Below are 15972 nucleotides of genomic sequence, written 5' to 3'. Positions count from 1 at the left end.
GATTATGACCACCCTGCAGTCCAGTGGCCATGCTTGCACTGAGCAGTGTATAATGTGAAGGAACAATGAATCAAGCCTGCAAAGGAGGCAATATGGATACTATCAATATATTAGTAAGGGCCTTGTATTAACTTTCTCTACATGATAAATGCTATTTGCTGAAATGAGATAAACCTTTTAAAAATGCTAAACTCTTTCCTTGGTAATAACGACATATAAGAAACTCAGGGGCACACTTTTATTAAGACCGCTATTTTAGACGCCAGTCTTAATAAGCCCTATACCTGGTGGTGCATCCGCCGGAGTTATGAAAATGCACCAGCCTCTTCATAACTTCGGCAGATCCACCACCGCTTCTAAATGTAAGATGGCTTACTAGCTGTCTTACATTTAGACCATTTTCTACACCTAAAACAGGTGTAGAAAATGATAAATGAGATGGGTCTACTGGACCTTTGCACCACAGTCTGCGCCAGAAATACACCTAATTTAAGTGTATTTATGTTTAATAAATGACCCCCTCAGTCTATACATATAGAAGTCAGCGGCAATATGAATTAGATCATTATAGACAGAGTAAAGCACCTCAGCCCTAAAATAGAACTTTTAATGTAAAAAAAAAAAAATCCATACAAAAATATCCTTACTAATACAAAGCAGGTGAGCCAAATCAAAATAAGCAGAAAGTACATGAGACTCAAAACGGTCACTGTGCCTGAAAACACATAGGTAATTAGATAAGACCACCGTGTCTATAACAGCTGTCAGACTAACTCTTGTGTGTCCCACCAATATCTCTGACTCCCCAATTAACATCGATGTCCTGATCTGTGCTTTTGGGCAGCTTTTATCTAAATACTCTACCTTACCAAATTACCAATGTAAAACTTCAATTAATTAGACAGTGCAGGTATGCATTTTAGAGTCAGTGTTGTCCTAATTTTGATTGGTCATGTAACCTTATGCTGAGCAACAGTGGATGTTATTGATAAATCTCTCCCGGAAACTAATCTTCAGATTTATTTAGAGACTAGAAAGCTCTTTGGGCCTCTTTCACATGTCCGTGATGACATCTGTGTGAGGATGGTTATCCATGAAGGAACAGTGTTTGGTCACTGTGTCTATTTTTTGCCCTCTGCGTGTCAACTGTATTCCACGTACACTACAAGGCTCACATTTAGCTTTCAGCACATGTCCTACCAAAGGTTCTTATAAATTACTGACAGAACATGAATGCCATCCGTGTTGTCAGTGGTTTACATGGTCAGTGGGAATAACTGATGTGTGAATAAACATATTGTGCTGTCTAGGGCTGAAACGATTACTCAAATTAATCGATTAACTCGACACAAAAAAAATCGTTGAATCGATGATTCGTTTGTGACCACAGAGTGCGAGTGAAGAGCTTGCTATTCATCACGCTCTGTGGTCACCCGCACAACTCGCTGCTTTGGATCCTGACGTACACACATCGTCATGAGATTTTATTTCACTGGCGCTGCGGCTGGGCACTGATGGCTAGGAGGGGGAGTGGGGGGAGCTGGTGGCATTTGGGGAGGAGCTGATGGCAGTAGGAGGGGGAGCAACTGAGGGGAGCTGGTGGCACTGGGGGTGGTGGGGAGCTGAAGGCACGGAGGGTGGTGGCGAGCTGAAGGCACTGGGGGTAACGAAGGGTGTTGGGGACTGATGGCAGGGAGTCTGAGTTTTTATAAAGGAAAACAGTCTATTAATTCATTTTTTCTTATTAGAGTACTCGATTAATCGTAAAAATAATAGTTTACTGCAGCCCTAGTGCTGTCTATGGAGAAGACAGGACCACACATGATTTATCGATGTGTGAAAGATGCTGCCGATTCATGCCAAAATACACAGTGGAAAATATCTGTTACATATGGACATAAGTGGTTATTAACCATTCATTTTATGTTCATGTCTTGATTCTATGCAATATTCTTGTTCATAACCCACTCAGTCATTAGGAGACTGGAGAGTCTCTCTGTTGGGACAAGCCATCTAAAATGTATTTGTTTTAGGGTAAGGAGCTAAACGAACTGAAGAAAAAATCTCCGTCCGACCTCTGGAAAGATGATTTGGCCGCTTTTATTGATGAGCTTGATGTAAGTACAGACAGGACCCTTCATGCAGAAAATATAGTTGGGGATCACACACATGCCAATTTTTGTCACTTATCCTAGGGTGTTCGGTCCCACTGATCAGACATTAGTGCCATAAAAGTGCAAATAAAATACACTTAGTTTAGGTAATTTCAGTGAAGTGTTTAGCAATAACCTGGCTAAACACAACCTGTTGTGTCTGAATGTGACTTGAAGTATAAAAAAGTTTGGGGACCTTGTGTACGTTTCATTGGAGACTTAAAAGTAACTTTGCTTTCTCTGTTTAGAAAGTGGAGGCTCAGGAAAAAGAAGATGCTTTAGCTGGCATTGCTAGCAAAGCAATAAAAGGTAAAATAGGCAAACCAAAAATGAAGAAGCTTCAGCTAGAGGAGACCTTGCCATCAATGTACGGCAGAAGAATAGAGCCCCAGATCAGTGCAATGAAAGCTGATGTCAGTAAGAAGTTGCTCAAGAAGAAGAAGGTGAGGATGGTCTGTCATCAAGTGTACAAATACCTTTTTGTTTTTACGTGCAATGACTATTTTGTTTTTTCTTTTGCAGGGTGAAATGGACTCCTTAGCACTAAAACTAGAGTTTGATGAGGAGTTTGGCACCACAGTAGCAGAGGGAGGTGAAGACTCTCAGACCACTACTCCAGTAAAGCCTGTAAAGCCCAAGCGGGAAAGGAAAGAGAAGGAGCCTGGTATGTGAGATTACACAGTATTTATGTGTTTGCCAGTTTTAGTATTCACTTTCTAATGGGTGTTGCCTGAAAAATAGCCTGGTCACCCAGAAGAATGCAGATCGGCAGCACCAACTAACTGAGACATCAGTCTGCACCCTGAAACGGAGAAGGTAGTTTACAGTGCTGAGAGGTTTACTATCCATTTATTGTAAATCTCATGTACTGCTCATGTACGGATCATGCCTAATACATTCTGAATGGAAAAAGATCCGCTCAGAATGCATCATTTTGCCTCTGATCAGTCACCATTCCGCTTTGGAGACGGACACCAAAACACTGCCTGCAGCGTTTTGCTGTCCGCCTAACGAAGCAGAGCCAAACGGATCCGTCCTGATACACAATGTTGGTCAATGGGGACGCATCCGTTTTCTCTGGCACAATAGAAAACGGGTCGGTCCTCCATTGAATTTCATTGGTGTTCAAGACTGATCCCTCATGGCTATAGAAGACATAATACGAACCATTGTTGTCATTTTGGCTAGTCTGTCTATGGGCTTGGTATTGCGGGTCTGCCGGCGTCTCCGTTGTCTCCACTATTGAATTCATTACTGTGATCTGTGTATTTGCACGTATTCTAATGTATCTGACTATTATGTTAGATTTGCTGCTCTTTTCCTATAATGTTGGGGTTATGGGGTATTTTGTTATTGTATTTATTGAATACATTTGTATTTACTTTTACTTCAATAAAAATTATCTGATAAAAAAAAAAGACACATAATACAACCGGTCAGGTTGCTTAAAACCGGTCAGGTAGGTTACAGACTCCCTTTAAGAATTTTACGTTAAAATAGTCACGTCATAATCGGCTTTTGCTACCATTTATATACACTATGGTTTATGCTGATTTTTGTTGCATTTATGTTTCTTAGGATCTCGCGCTAAAAGGATTTCTCTGACTCCAAAAACCTCCATCAAAAAAGGGAAGAAGAGGAACCCCTGGTCAGAAGATGAATCCAAGTCAGACAGTGATATTGAAGAGGCTGAAGTAGTAGAACCTGTAGTCATACCTCGAGATTCCTTACTGAGAAGAGCAGCTGGTAAGTTTCAAATGTAAGATTTTTAAAGTAGGATTTTGGTGTACCGTAAACATGTTCAACCTTGGCCAAGAGACCTTAAAGTCTCATAGCCTTTAAAGAGGTTGTGCAAGAATGAGGGGTGGGGGTTGCACAGCAGTGACTGGCTGTGGAGATGTCAGACTGGATGTTTTCAGAGGAGCAGCCCAGGTGTGGAAGAGAAGGAACAGGAAGCCAGCGCAGGTAAGTAAGCTTCCTTTCTCGCTTGTTATCATTGGGGGGACACAGGACCGTGGGTATAGCTGCTGCCACTAGGAGGCGACACTAGGCTAGAATTGTTAACTCCTCCCCTGCAGGCTATACCCCCTCCAGCCAGGAGAGAGCAACTCCGTTTTAGCTTAGTGTCTACAGGAGGCAGACCTCCCTGCCTTATGCAGGGCGGCTTACTTTTATTTTTAAAAAATTTTGGGCCTTTTTCCCTTTTAGGTTTGGGAAACTGAGTCGCCCAGCCTCTCTGTTATCCCGGGGAGCAAGACTGGTGTCGGAGTCCCTCACCGCTCGACCTCCCCACAGAAGCAAAATGAGGATCCAGGGCAGCCCAGCTCCCCTGCTTCCCGCCAGCCAAGGGATCACCTAGGTCCGCCAAAGAAAAAGACCCTCCCGCCATACCAGACTCCTGCCACTCCGGTGCCAGCTGCTGAGGTGACCCTGCTGGAAAAGGTGATCTTGCGGGTCCACTTAGGGAGGGTAAAGAGAAAATGACGAAGATGAGGTGAGTACATGGGACTAGGTAAGTATGTTAGCCCCCTCCCCCCTTTTTTGCGGCAGTTTTTTTTGTTTTTTTTTTTTTTTTTTTAAGGGGTCCATAAGGTTAACAGGCATCTGGCTCCATTTATCGTAGCCCAAGACATCTGAAGGCAGCCCCTCTCACTCCCCCTTTGTGCCGACGGTTACACGGACACATTGGGGGTTAATACACCATGCCTTCTGGCACTCAGCGGGCAGCCGAGCAGGCAAGAGAGGCAACTTCCCGCTCCCCGAAATCCAGCGCCATATTCCGCCCCTTTTGGGAGTGGACGTCAAGCGTGCCGCTCCGAAAGAGTTAATGCCGGCAATGGCCAATATCGTGGACGCCTCGCGCGCCGCGGAGCACTTATGGAACATGGGGGACTTCGACTGCAGGGGTGGCTACCTCTGCCCGACTCTGGGTTCCAGCGCGGTTTTCTTCCCGGCCCATGAGGTCGACACCCCCGACCGGTGGGTGCATTTCGGCCACCGCTCCAGGTCCCTCTACCCCCGGCTGACCGGCAGTGTTCCCGGTCGGCCATGTATTAAACTTTAGGCCCTGGCTTTGCGGCATACTAGGCAGCAACTCCATCCCCTGGTATGAGGGGGTGGCGGGCTGGCGCGAATTCTTCCTGCCTAGCTGTTCCCCTCCCCAGAAGCCAGCTGAGTACTGACCCTGGTCTTCAAGGCACTTTTAACCCTTCCTGGCCAGTCGCTTCTTTTAGGCCAGCACCGAGTTATCAAAGGTTTAGATAGGCAGTGCAATTTGTTTTAATTATGAAGAATGTAACCCTTCCTACCACTTATCCATTTGAAGCTAGGCATCCCAGTCATATATATAAAAAAAAGAGAGAGCATTAATACGGGCCCAGTCCACATCACCGCAGGATCACCCTCTGTGGCCTCTTGGTTGATAATTCTGCACCTGCGCAATACAGTGAAGGACCCCTGAAGTATTCCCAATCCGCGGCCATTTGGCTGACATTCCTCCACCTGCGAAATCAAATGGAGAACCTCTGACATTCCCTATCCACTCTCCTGGGTCGTTTGGTTGATAATTCTCCACCTGCGCAATCCAGTGGGGGGAACCTCTGGAACTTCCCAATTCACCCTCCAGGGTCGTTTGGTTGATAATGCACCGCCTGCGCAATATGGTGGAGGGACCTCTAGAAGTTCCCATTCCACCCCCTTGGTATTTTGGTTGATAAGTCCCCACCTAAGCAGTCCGCAACTGCCAGGGGCCAGATTCTGAGGGGTAGACTGACGCGCAAGCGGACCACCGCAGTACTTGTCGTATGCATTACCCCCTTCCATAGGCGGTGTAATTGCACTATTACGGAATACAATTCTTGCCTGATACATTGACCCCTGTTATAGGTGAACTAAGCGCAATAACACTGGTTTCAGTAACTGATGTATGCGTTCCCCATTCCGTAGGTGGTGGAATTGCATCTCCACTGGATTCAGTACTTGCCGTATGCATTTCCCCTTCCATAAGTGGCGCGATGATTTTATTACTGGTTACAGTGTGTGCTGTATGCGTTATCCCCTTACTTAGAAGGAGTAAGTGCACTACCGCTGGGTACAGAACTCGCAATATGCATTAGTTCCTGCCATATGCATTAACCCCCCCTTCCCTTCATAGATGGAGTAATCGCACTACCACTGACTGCAGTGCTTGCCTTATTTACCACCTCCCATAGGTGGAGTAATTGCACTACCACCGACGGCTGTGCTTGCCTTTGGCGGACCTAGGTGATCCCTTGGCTGGCGGGAAGCAGGGGAGCTGGGCTGCCCTGGATCCTCATTTTGCTTCTGTGGGGATGTCGAGCGGTGAGGGACTCCGACACCAGTCTTGCTCCCCGGGATAACCAATGAATACTGCAATTCGACTACGCCACAGCTCTAGAAGCCTTAGCTTCTTTCACAAGTGGGGCATGGCAAACAGTCAGTACCCGCGGGTGCCCTGTACTCATCTAGTGTATCTAGCTTATTTCCACATTGTATCCTTTTTTTTTTTTTTTCTGGTGTTGGTTTGGGGCACGATTATGACATCCTCTGTCTCTCAGGGGGTTACCTAGCAACACTTAGCTGTCCTACAGACCCCCTATCTCCATGGGCCTCCACTGTTCCAGTTGGTGATGTTATTTGTCCCCTTGAATAGGTAGTGCGTACGCTATTGTACATAATATTGTGAATACGTTCCAGCAAGTCGAGCATTTCACTCACTCTGTATTCTCCATTCACCACTCCTCCTTGTCTGGGGAAGTGGTTATGCTAGCACTCTGGTTTAGCAACTACAGCATGTTCTCATCCGCAGGTGCAGTGTTTACGCAGGTAGGGGTTCTGGTGCTATTTTGGGCGGTTGCTCCTGTTCAGCGCCCTTCCCAATTGGGGTGTTTAAGTTTAGCTCCACTTAACTGGGGCAGTATGGTACCAGGGCTTCTACTGGATGTCCTCAGGCCTCCCCCTCAGTTTTGCGCTAGCGGGGCAGGCGGTGGCTACCGCCGTGGGAGTGGTATTTGCATTGCCACTACATACTATGGTTCCTACTGCACAGCTTGGTCAAGTGGCGGATTCCTCTAGCACTGAATTCGGTGGCGTCTGCCCTGTGGCCCCCTTTTGAGCTGGGGGATGGTGCGGTGCTAGAAATTCAGTTGTGCCTCCCCTTGCATGGCTTCCTCCTCAGGCGGAGTATTGCACGACTACTAGATCCTGTGGCTACTTTGGTATTGCACCAGTCTCATATGGGAAATGGGCTTTAGACCTAGCCTCTTCTTTTTTTTTTCTCCTTCCTCTGGGGGCATCGGTACACCAAGTCACCGCTTCCTAAGGAGCGTTCCCCTTAGCAGAGGACGATCCTGCGGTCCTGGAATTTTTGATTCTGCTTCCAGAGCTAGGACCAGGTACTTGTTTTTTTGCCCAAACGACCTGTAGTTTGTCCGGAGGTTTTTCAGTGAGGAACATGACCTCTCTCTGTGACGTCTTCTCCCCCTCTTTTTTTCTTCTGGGAAGGTGGCGTCCCTGATGGCGGGCTCATCCGCCTGGCGAATTTTGGAGTTGGTAGCGCCTTTCTTGTACGTACATGTTTTCTTGTCAGCCACCCACGTAAGGCAGAGCTCCGCCCTATACCTTCCTTTTCGCTGAAGGTTGTCGCCGCCTTCCACGTCAAAAAAGACATTGATTTCCGTTCCCTCGCATTCTAAAGAGCGAGCTCTCCATCAGCCATGGGAATTCGGGCTTGGAAGTTGCTTGTCCATGGCTAGCTCTTTCCGCCATGTGGACTCTTGCCTACTTATTCTTGGAGGTCCTTATAAAGGCTCGAAGGGGGACGTTCCAGGTGGGATCGGTTTGGCAGTTGCTGAGGCATTCCGCTCCCGGGGCAAGGCACCGCCCAGCGGAGTTACGGTACACCCGACCAGCGGTCGGCGCTTCTTGGGTTCATCTCCACCATGCGTCAGCTTCACAGTTGTACAAGGCAGCGACTTTGTCCTCCTTGCACACGTTCACCAAGTTTTACTAGGTGCACTCCTTTGCATCGGCGCATGCTGCCTTGTCACAAGGTCTTGCAGGCGGCAGTGTCCTGAGCTTCCTTGAGGGCGTTTATTCCATAGGTGTGGGCTCTTCCCTACCTGTGGACTGCTTTGGGATGTCCCACGGTCCTGTGTCCCCCAATGATAACGAGCGAGAAAACCAAGATTTTTGTGAACTCACCTGTAAAATCTTTCTCGCTGAGTTTTCATTGGGGGACACAGCACCCACCCAGTATGTATATTCCTTTTGACGCTAAGGTTTAGCGATGGGTTAGCCAGGTGCGTCCTTAGTTTGGTTCGGACCACTGGCGTTTTTTACTCTTCTTATTTCGGTTTGTTTCTCTTGCTTCTACTGCTTGGGCACAAACTGAGCTGCTCTCTTCTGGCTGGAGGAGGTATAGCCTGCAGGGGAGGAGTTAACAGTTCTAGCCTAGTGTCGCCTCCTAGTGGCAGCAGCTATACCCATGGTCCTGTGTCCCCCAATGAAAACTCAGCGAGAAAGAGATTTTACAGGCGAGTTCACAAAAATCTCGTTTTCACAGGACCGCCCAAGTGCCCCCTCCCTTTTCATTCTTGCACATTCCCTTTAAGTTCTGACAAATTTACATTACATTGTTGAAGTTTTACATAAGACTGCCATGCTCTGCCCTCCCAACACCACCGCAAAAGAGCACACCTTGCGATATGGGCATAATCTCATGGGTCATGTTTTATGACTGGTGATGTATGTCCTGAGATCTATAATCTGATCCTTATATCTCCACAGCTGAACGACCCAAGTACACATTTGACTTTTCAGAAGAGGAAGATGCAGATGATGATGATGACGATGATCAATTTATTAGTAGTAATAATGATCTCAATGACTTCAAGCCAAAATCGTCTCCAGTTCCAAACAATCAAAATGATGACGATGCTCTTTCAGACAGTCCAGAGAAAGAGGATTATGATTTCTCATCTTTCAAATCAACAAAATCCACAGAGTACGTAGCAGCCAGAAGATTCAGTTGCAAAGTGACCGCATCTAGAAGTTTAATTGTTTCAAATCTTCAAGTGGTTCTTAAGGCTACTTTCACATTAGCGTTTTTCTTTTCCGGCATAGAGTTCCGTCACAGGGGCTCTATACCGGAAAAGAACTGATCAGGCATGTCCCCATGCATTCTGAATGGAGAGTAATCCGTTCAGGATGCATCAGGATGTCCTCAGTTCAGTCATTTTGACTGATCAGGCAAAAGAGAAAACCGTAGCATGCTACGGTTTTATCTCTGGCGACAAAAAACTGAAGACTTGCCTGAATGAATTTTTTTCCATAGGAATGTATTAGTGCCAGATCCGGCATTCAAAATACCGGAATGCCGGATCCGTCCTTCCGGTCTGCGCATGCGCAGACCTTTAAAAATGAGAAAAAAATAAATACCAGATCCGTTTTGCCTGATGACACCGGAAAAACGGATCCGGGATTGCAATGCATTTTTCTGACTGATCAGGCATTTTTCAGACTGATCAGGATCCTGATCAGTCTGAAAAATGCCTGGTCAGAAAAAATTAATGCGTTTGCATACAGTTCAGGCAACGGAACTGCCTGCCGGAATCAAACAACGCAAGTGTGAAAGTACCCTAACTTACCTTTTATTTCTATTCCCCCCCATGTAGAAAACCAACGGAAACACAGAAGAAAAAGGATATACCGGTAGATGATATATTTTCTTCCACTTCAATTTCTTCAAAGATAAATGACGGTAATATTTTATTATAATTTTATAGGAAAAGGAAAGTAGAGCTTTTGTCACTCAACATGTGATGGCCTCTAGTCACAATTCATACATAGACAGTTTCACACTTTTCTAAAATAATAATCCTAATTCCTATGCTCAAATATTTTCTGAAAGTTGTAAATTTCATGCAACTGTGCATTTTGTGAAAAATGCATATGAATTCATGATTGTAGCCAAAAGCCTAAGGCTGAGTTCACACGGGTGAGATTTCCGCACGGGTGCAATGCGGGAGGTGAACGCATTGCACCCGCACTAAGGCTAGGTCTACACGACGACATTTGTCGCGCAACATTTTGTTGCACTAATAATGGCAGTCTATGGTGTCGCACTGCAACATCCGACATACTGCCACGCGACAGTCGCAGAAAATCCATTCGAGATGGATTTTTCTGCGACTGTCGCAGTCGCAGCATGTTGCATGTTGCAGTGCGACACCATAGACTGCCATTATAAAAATTGTCACGCGACATTAGTGCAACAAAATGTTGCGCGACAAATGTTGCGCCCTATCTGACGCGTGACTTTTTGTCGCGCAACATATGTCGTGTAGACCTAGCCTGAATCCGGACCCATTCATTTCTATGGGGCTGTGCACATGAGCTGTGATTTTCACGCATCACTTATGCTGTTGCATGAAAATCGCAGCATGCTCTATATTGTGCGTTTATCACACAACGCAGGCCCCATAGAAGTGAATGGGGCTGAGTGAAAATCGCAAGCAAGTGCGGATGCGGTGCAATTTTCACGCACGGTTGCTAGGAGACTAACTGGATGGAGACCCGATCATTATTATTTTCCCTTATAACATGGTTATTATGGAAACTAATAGCATTCTTAATACATAGTACAATAGCGCTGGAGGGGTTAAAAAAAAATGTAACTCTCCTTAATCCACTTGCTCACGCAGCCGGCATCTCTTCTGTCTTCTTCTTTGCTGTGTACAGGAAAAGGACCTGTGGTGACTTCACTCCGGTCATCACATGGTCGATCACATGATCAATCACCATGGTAAAGGATCATGTGATGACTGGAGTGACGTCATCAAAGGTCCTATTCCTGTACACAGCAAAGAAGACGACTGAAGAGATGCCGGCTACGCAAGCAAGTGGATTAAAGTGAGTTAAATTATATAATGTGTTTTTTTTTGTAACCTCTCCCGCGCTATTGTACTATGCATTGTGTATTAAGAATGCTATTATTTTCCCTTTATAACCATGTTATAAGGGAAAATAATACAATCTACACAACCCCGATGTTCGGGTACCAAACATGCAGATTTTTCTCACGCGCGTGCAAAACGCATTACAATGTTTTGCACTTGCGCGGAAAAATCCCTCATGTTCCCGCAACGCGCCCGTGTGAACCCAGCCTAAGTGGTTTAAAAAAAGCTTCTGTCTGCACGAACTCCACTAAACCAGTCATACAGCCTGGTAGGGTTGATCCTGCTGATTAAAATTATACCTGTCTTGTGAAAACCAATTGTCATGCCTGAGAAAAAAGATGTTCATTGTTTATACTAGTGAGGGCTTCAGGGAACTACGGGGTGGGGCCTAGCTCTTCTGTGCACCTATGCACGCCCCTTGGTGCACCGAAGCCCTCCTTTGTATAAAGAATAAACAAATTTTATTTTTATTTTTTCCTCAGGCGTGACAATTGATTTTCACAAGACATGTATCATTTTTATCATCTGGAGCAACTCGACCAGGTAGTATGCTGCTGATGGATGCACTTTAACATATGTTGGGGGAAGGATGCAAATACATAGTATACTATGGTTTTCTATCCTGCACAGTACAGCAAGAAAAAAAAAAGGAAACATACCATATTATTATTATTATTATTATTATTATTATTATTATTTTTTTTTATGCAATAGAACCGTATGAGTACAGATGGCATCTGTCTGAGACATTCATTCAACATATGTGTCATGTGTACATTAAATGTGGGACAAAAATGTGGATGTGAACTGGGCTTCAAGATGTTCAGAGTTCATTCATGCCTGTATCTACATACAGATTGAGTAAAACTTGTTCTGGGCTTTGCAGTCCAGGAGTCGGTCCCATCAGTGATTGACAGCCTTCCCTCTATGACTGTGTACACAGAGAGAGCTGTCAATCACTGATAGGACCGCCTCCTGGACTTTACAGCCCAGAATAACCGGAATATAAATATATAAATTACAAGTTTTTCTGAATCTTTTCCCATAAAACTACATATCAAACTGCTCAGCTCCTCCTGCTCTATAACAGGCTGCCTGTAGATTACTTAGCATTTTCATAGTGACAGGTTCCCTTTGAGATGCGTCTCTTATTTTGAGCAGTCTGTGAGCTGGCCTATATTGACACTATAATTTACAGCAGTTACTGGCATAAATGTAATACCTTTGTTGGCTCGGGGGAATTTGCAACGTTTTTTTTTTTTTTTTTTTTTTTTTTTCGCCACAAAACTGGTGCAAGTGACTTAATAAATTCTCCTTCAATGTGTTTTCGAAGACCTGAAATCCTGATTTTTGTGTTTATTAGATGACCCCTCAAAATATAACAGCGATGATGGTGAATCGTCGCCCTTCTACTCCTCACCATTTAGCTACAAATCTTCAGAGAAAACCACCAGCAAAACATCTACTAAAAAAGAGAAAGGTGAGGTTTCTGAATGAAAGATGGAACGTGTGCTACAATTACTTTATATCATTTCACAATCTTCATTCAGTAAAGCTGCAGATTATGATGTCGCATTTCCTCCTCTCTTACCTGGGCGCAGTCGCGAGGGTTCACATGAATTTCTGTAAAGTGCAGAGAAACCTCTTATTCCAAGTAGTAAGACTTTTGATTCCAAGCACTGAGACTTTTAGTAACGCAACTGTAGTCCTCCAGCACCTACCACTGAGAACAGAGCTGGATAAGCAGCTCTTTAAAGTATAGTGACTGTCCTGGGTTACTGTAGCTCAGGGGCGCTGTGTATTGGACCCTCTCAGATCTAATACTAAATATTACTACCCCGGAGTACCTCTTTAACGGAGTTATGTCACCTCAGACATTGGTGGCATGGAATTTGTGGCTGCATTCAAAGATCATCGACTGAGCTGGTTTTTTTTTTTTTTTTTTTTTTGGGTAGGATGATGACGTTTCATTAACACCATTGTCTACATGCACACTTTTTGGTCACTTTTTATCCATTATGTACTTCTGGAAAATGAAAAAAGAATCTAATTTAATTGAGTAGAGCTTGATGAGGTATAAACTGCTAGTGGAGCTTGGTTAATAGTCACACAATCCAGGTTGTGCACCGTTGTATATTGGTTCTGCAATGGGTATATGTTGAGGCAGAGTCACATTAGTACTGGGTGGCATCTCCCCTTGCTGTGATACAATTTGCCACTCCGGCAGGGTAATAGTCATACAGATGGTAGATAAACCACAGGAGGTTATCATTCTAAGTTCTTCAACTTGGATCTGTAGTTCAGCAAAGATGGTTGTTGACTGCAGTGCATGGGAGAACCGACACCCCAGTCATTCTCCAGTGGAGGAGAGATCTGGCCAAGGGAACTTGTGGACACCCTGAAGAGCACGTTGTGTATTGCAGGCCGTGTGTGGGCGGGCATTATCTTGTTGGAATACCACATCTGAGTTACAAAAGGCAGTAGGAAGGGTTCTACAATGTCCTAGACATACTGAAGGCTGGTCAATGTCCCCTCCACATATACCAGATGGGAATGGTCTTGGTAACTAAAGGCTCCCCACACCATGACACTTGGTGATAGTCCTATGTGTCTTTGCAGTATTCATGAGGGCAGTAGGCACATTGACCAAGCAGCACTAGCAGTTTATACTTTGTCAGTCTCCTCTGAATCACATTAAAGGGATTGTCTCACTTAAGGAAATGGCACTTATCATGGCTGGCTTAATTCATTTTTCCATCACATTATACACTTCTCATATCCAGGGCTTATGACCACCCTGCAATCCATCAGTGGTGGGCGTGGTTGCAGACTATAGGAAAAAGTTCCAGGCTATGTGCACACCCATGGTCCCAGCCACCAGAGAGGCCAGTGCCTTTTCCTATTGTGTGCAAGCATACACATATGTATATTACTGTATTATTGCCTGCCAGTGCTTTACTGACTGGCAACCTATTCAGCTCTGCCTAAGTAGGCATACATGGCAAATGCAATGACATCTGCACTAATGGTGTTACAGGAGCCTCCTCCTTGTGTCTAATCACTTAGATGCCACAGATCGGAGCTATATCCAATCCTGCGATGAGAGCAAGCTGTTGGCTGTATAATACACCCATCACCCAGAAGTGATGGTGCTGGCAACTGCCCCTGTGCCATCACTGTCACATACTATTCACAATATTGTGACCCATTTGCCATGAAGTAATATTACTTCTCAGGGCAGGAAGGCGTTATGAATAGCTGGTTTATCCTTTGCACACTAGCCCATGTGTCTGTGTGTTGTATAGTGTATGTGCTGTTTAAGGTCAATGCAGAATGAATTTATTGATTTATTTATTTTTTGTTAGATATTTCCAAATTTAACAGTGATGATGATGAAGATGATAAGCCTTCCCCCCTCTACTCTTCAACGCTTAGCATCAAATCCACAGAAAAACCAGCAAGCAAACCATCTGCTAAAAAAGGTAAAGTTGATCTTCATTTTTTCCAGAGTTAAAGGGAACCTGTCAACTGGAAAATGGTAAAACAGGCACTTTAAATGTTGCTGCTCCATTGAATGGCCTGCTGTTATCTCAGGGCCCCCAGTTTTGTCATCCTATATGTAAAAAAGCCTGTAGATTGTCATTTGTCTTCAGAGCCAGAGTTAAGGTTGATCTAAACGTTAGAATTATTGGGCAGATTATCGGGAACTGACGTTATTGCAAACGCTCATTAATGACAATCTGCTCATGTAAAGGCGCTACTGATCACCTGATGAACGGGCGAAACACTCCAGTGTTCCTGTCGTTTGTGCAGGCCCCTAAATTATAGTTTCTGGGCAGCAGATCGTGTTGTCTAAACTTGGGTTGTTGTGGGTATCGAAATATCGATACCCAATCGATACTTTTGTCCCGGTATCAGTTCGGTTCTCAGCGCACGCCATGTTCCCCCAGTCACTCTCTCCGTCCCCCTGTGCCGCCGCTGCCAATGATGAGAGGGGGCGGAGGAGGGGTGGGCGCACTGCGCCACCAATGAAAATTAACGTCTAATACACATACAGGAGGTGGGTGCGGCGGTAGAATCACATAGCCTGCACTTGACCTCTGTGACAGGGAGCTGGGTGCCGCACCTGAGGGGTTAACTATCACAATACCCTGTTATAGAGGTCGGGTGCAGGCTATGTGATTCTGCTGCTGCACCCACCTCCTGTATGTGTATTAGACGTTACTTGCCATTGGTGGCTCAGTGCGCCCTCAACCCCCACCCCCTCCCCAGTATTAAAAACATTGGTGGCGCAGTGCGCCCACCCCCCAGTATTAAAATCATTGGTGGTGCTGTGCGCCCTCAACCCACCCAGTATTAAAATCATTGGTGGCAGTGGCCACAGGTTCCCCATCTCATTGGTGGTACAGTGGCAGTTGTGATCGGAGCCCCAGCAGTGTAATCCTGGGGCTCCGATCGGTTACCATGGCAGCCAGGACGCTACTGAAGCCCTGGCTGTCATGGTAATCTCCCTGCTGATGTGTGTACTATGCACAGGGCAGCAGGGAGAGTGTGAAGTCAGTCACCCTAATTGAGCTCTATTAGGGTGAATATGACAAGTGATTAAAAGATCCCAGGTTCTAGCCCCTAAGAGGGGAAATGGTTATTAAATAAAAAGTAAAAAAATAAAATTAAATAAACACATCCAAAATATTAAGTATAAATCACCCCCTTTCCCAATTTTACATATAAAATATATAAACAATAAATTAAATAAAGTCTCCTTGTCCCCCCAAAAAATAGGATAGGACTGTTCGATTATGGGCCGGATGTTCCATAAAATGCGGAATGCACACAGCTTT

General features: G+C 45.1%; 1 protein-coding gene across 3 annotated transcripts in view; it reads left to right on the top strand.

Moving 5' to 3' along the window:
• Window positions 1-15972, top strand: part of TOP2B (DNA topoisomerase II beta) — a 90011-nt gene that overhangs the window by 64029 nt on the left and 10010 nt on the right. For 2 of the 3 annotated variants that reach the window (XM_044293178.1, XM_044293177.1), the window contains exons 27-34: window positions 2034-2117; window positions 2402-2596; window positions 2676-2817; window positions 3732-3899; window positions 8961-9177; window positions 9848-9933; window positions 12495-12611; window positions 14497-14613. In XM_044293178.1, the coding sequence (XP_044149113.1) occupies window positions 2034-2117; window positions 2402-2596; window positions 2676-2817; window positions 3732-3899; window positions 8961-9177; window positions 9848-9933; window positions 12495-12611; window positions 14497-14613 (1126 nt within the window). The remainder of the gene's footprint in view (window positions 1-2033; window positions 2118-2401; window positions 2597-2675; window positions 2818-3731; window positions 3900-8960; window positions 9178-9847; window positions 9934-12494; window positions 12612-14496; window positions 14614-15972) is intronic. The other variant, XM_044293179.1, reaches the window with a different exon arrangement.

This window comes from Bufo gargarizans, chromosome 5 (genome assembly GCF_014858855.1).
Source record: "Bufo gargarizans isolate SCDJY-AF-19 chromosome 5, ASM1485885v1, whole genome shotgun sequence".
In the NCBI taxonomy this organism is placed as follows: domain Eukaryota; kingdom Metazoa; phylum Chordata; class Amphibia; order Anura; family Bufonidae; genus Bufo; species Bufo gargarizans.
Note: the sequence above shows the minus strand (reverse complement) of the source record. Positions and strands in the feature narration are given on the sequence as shown.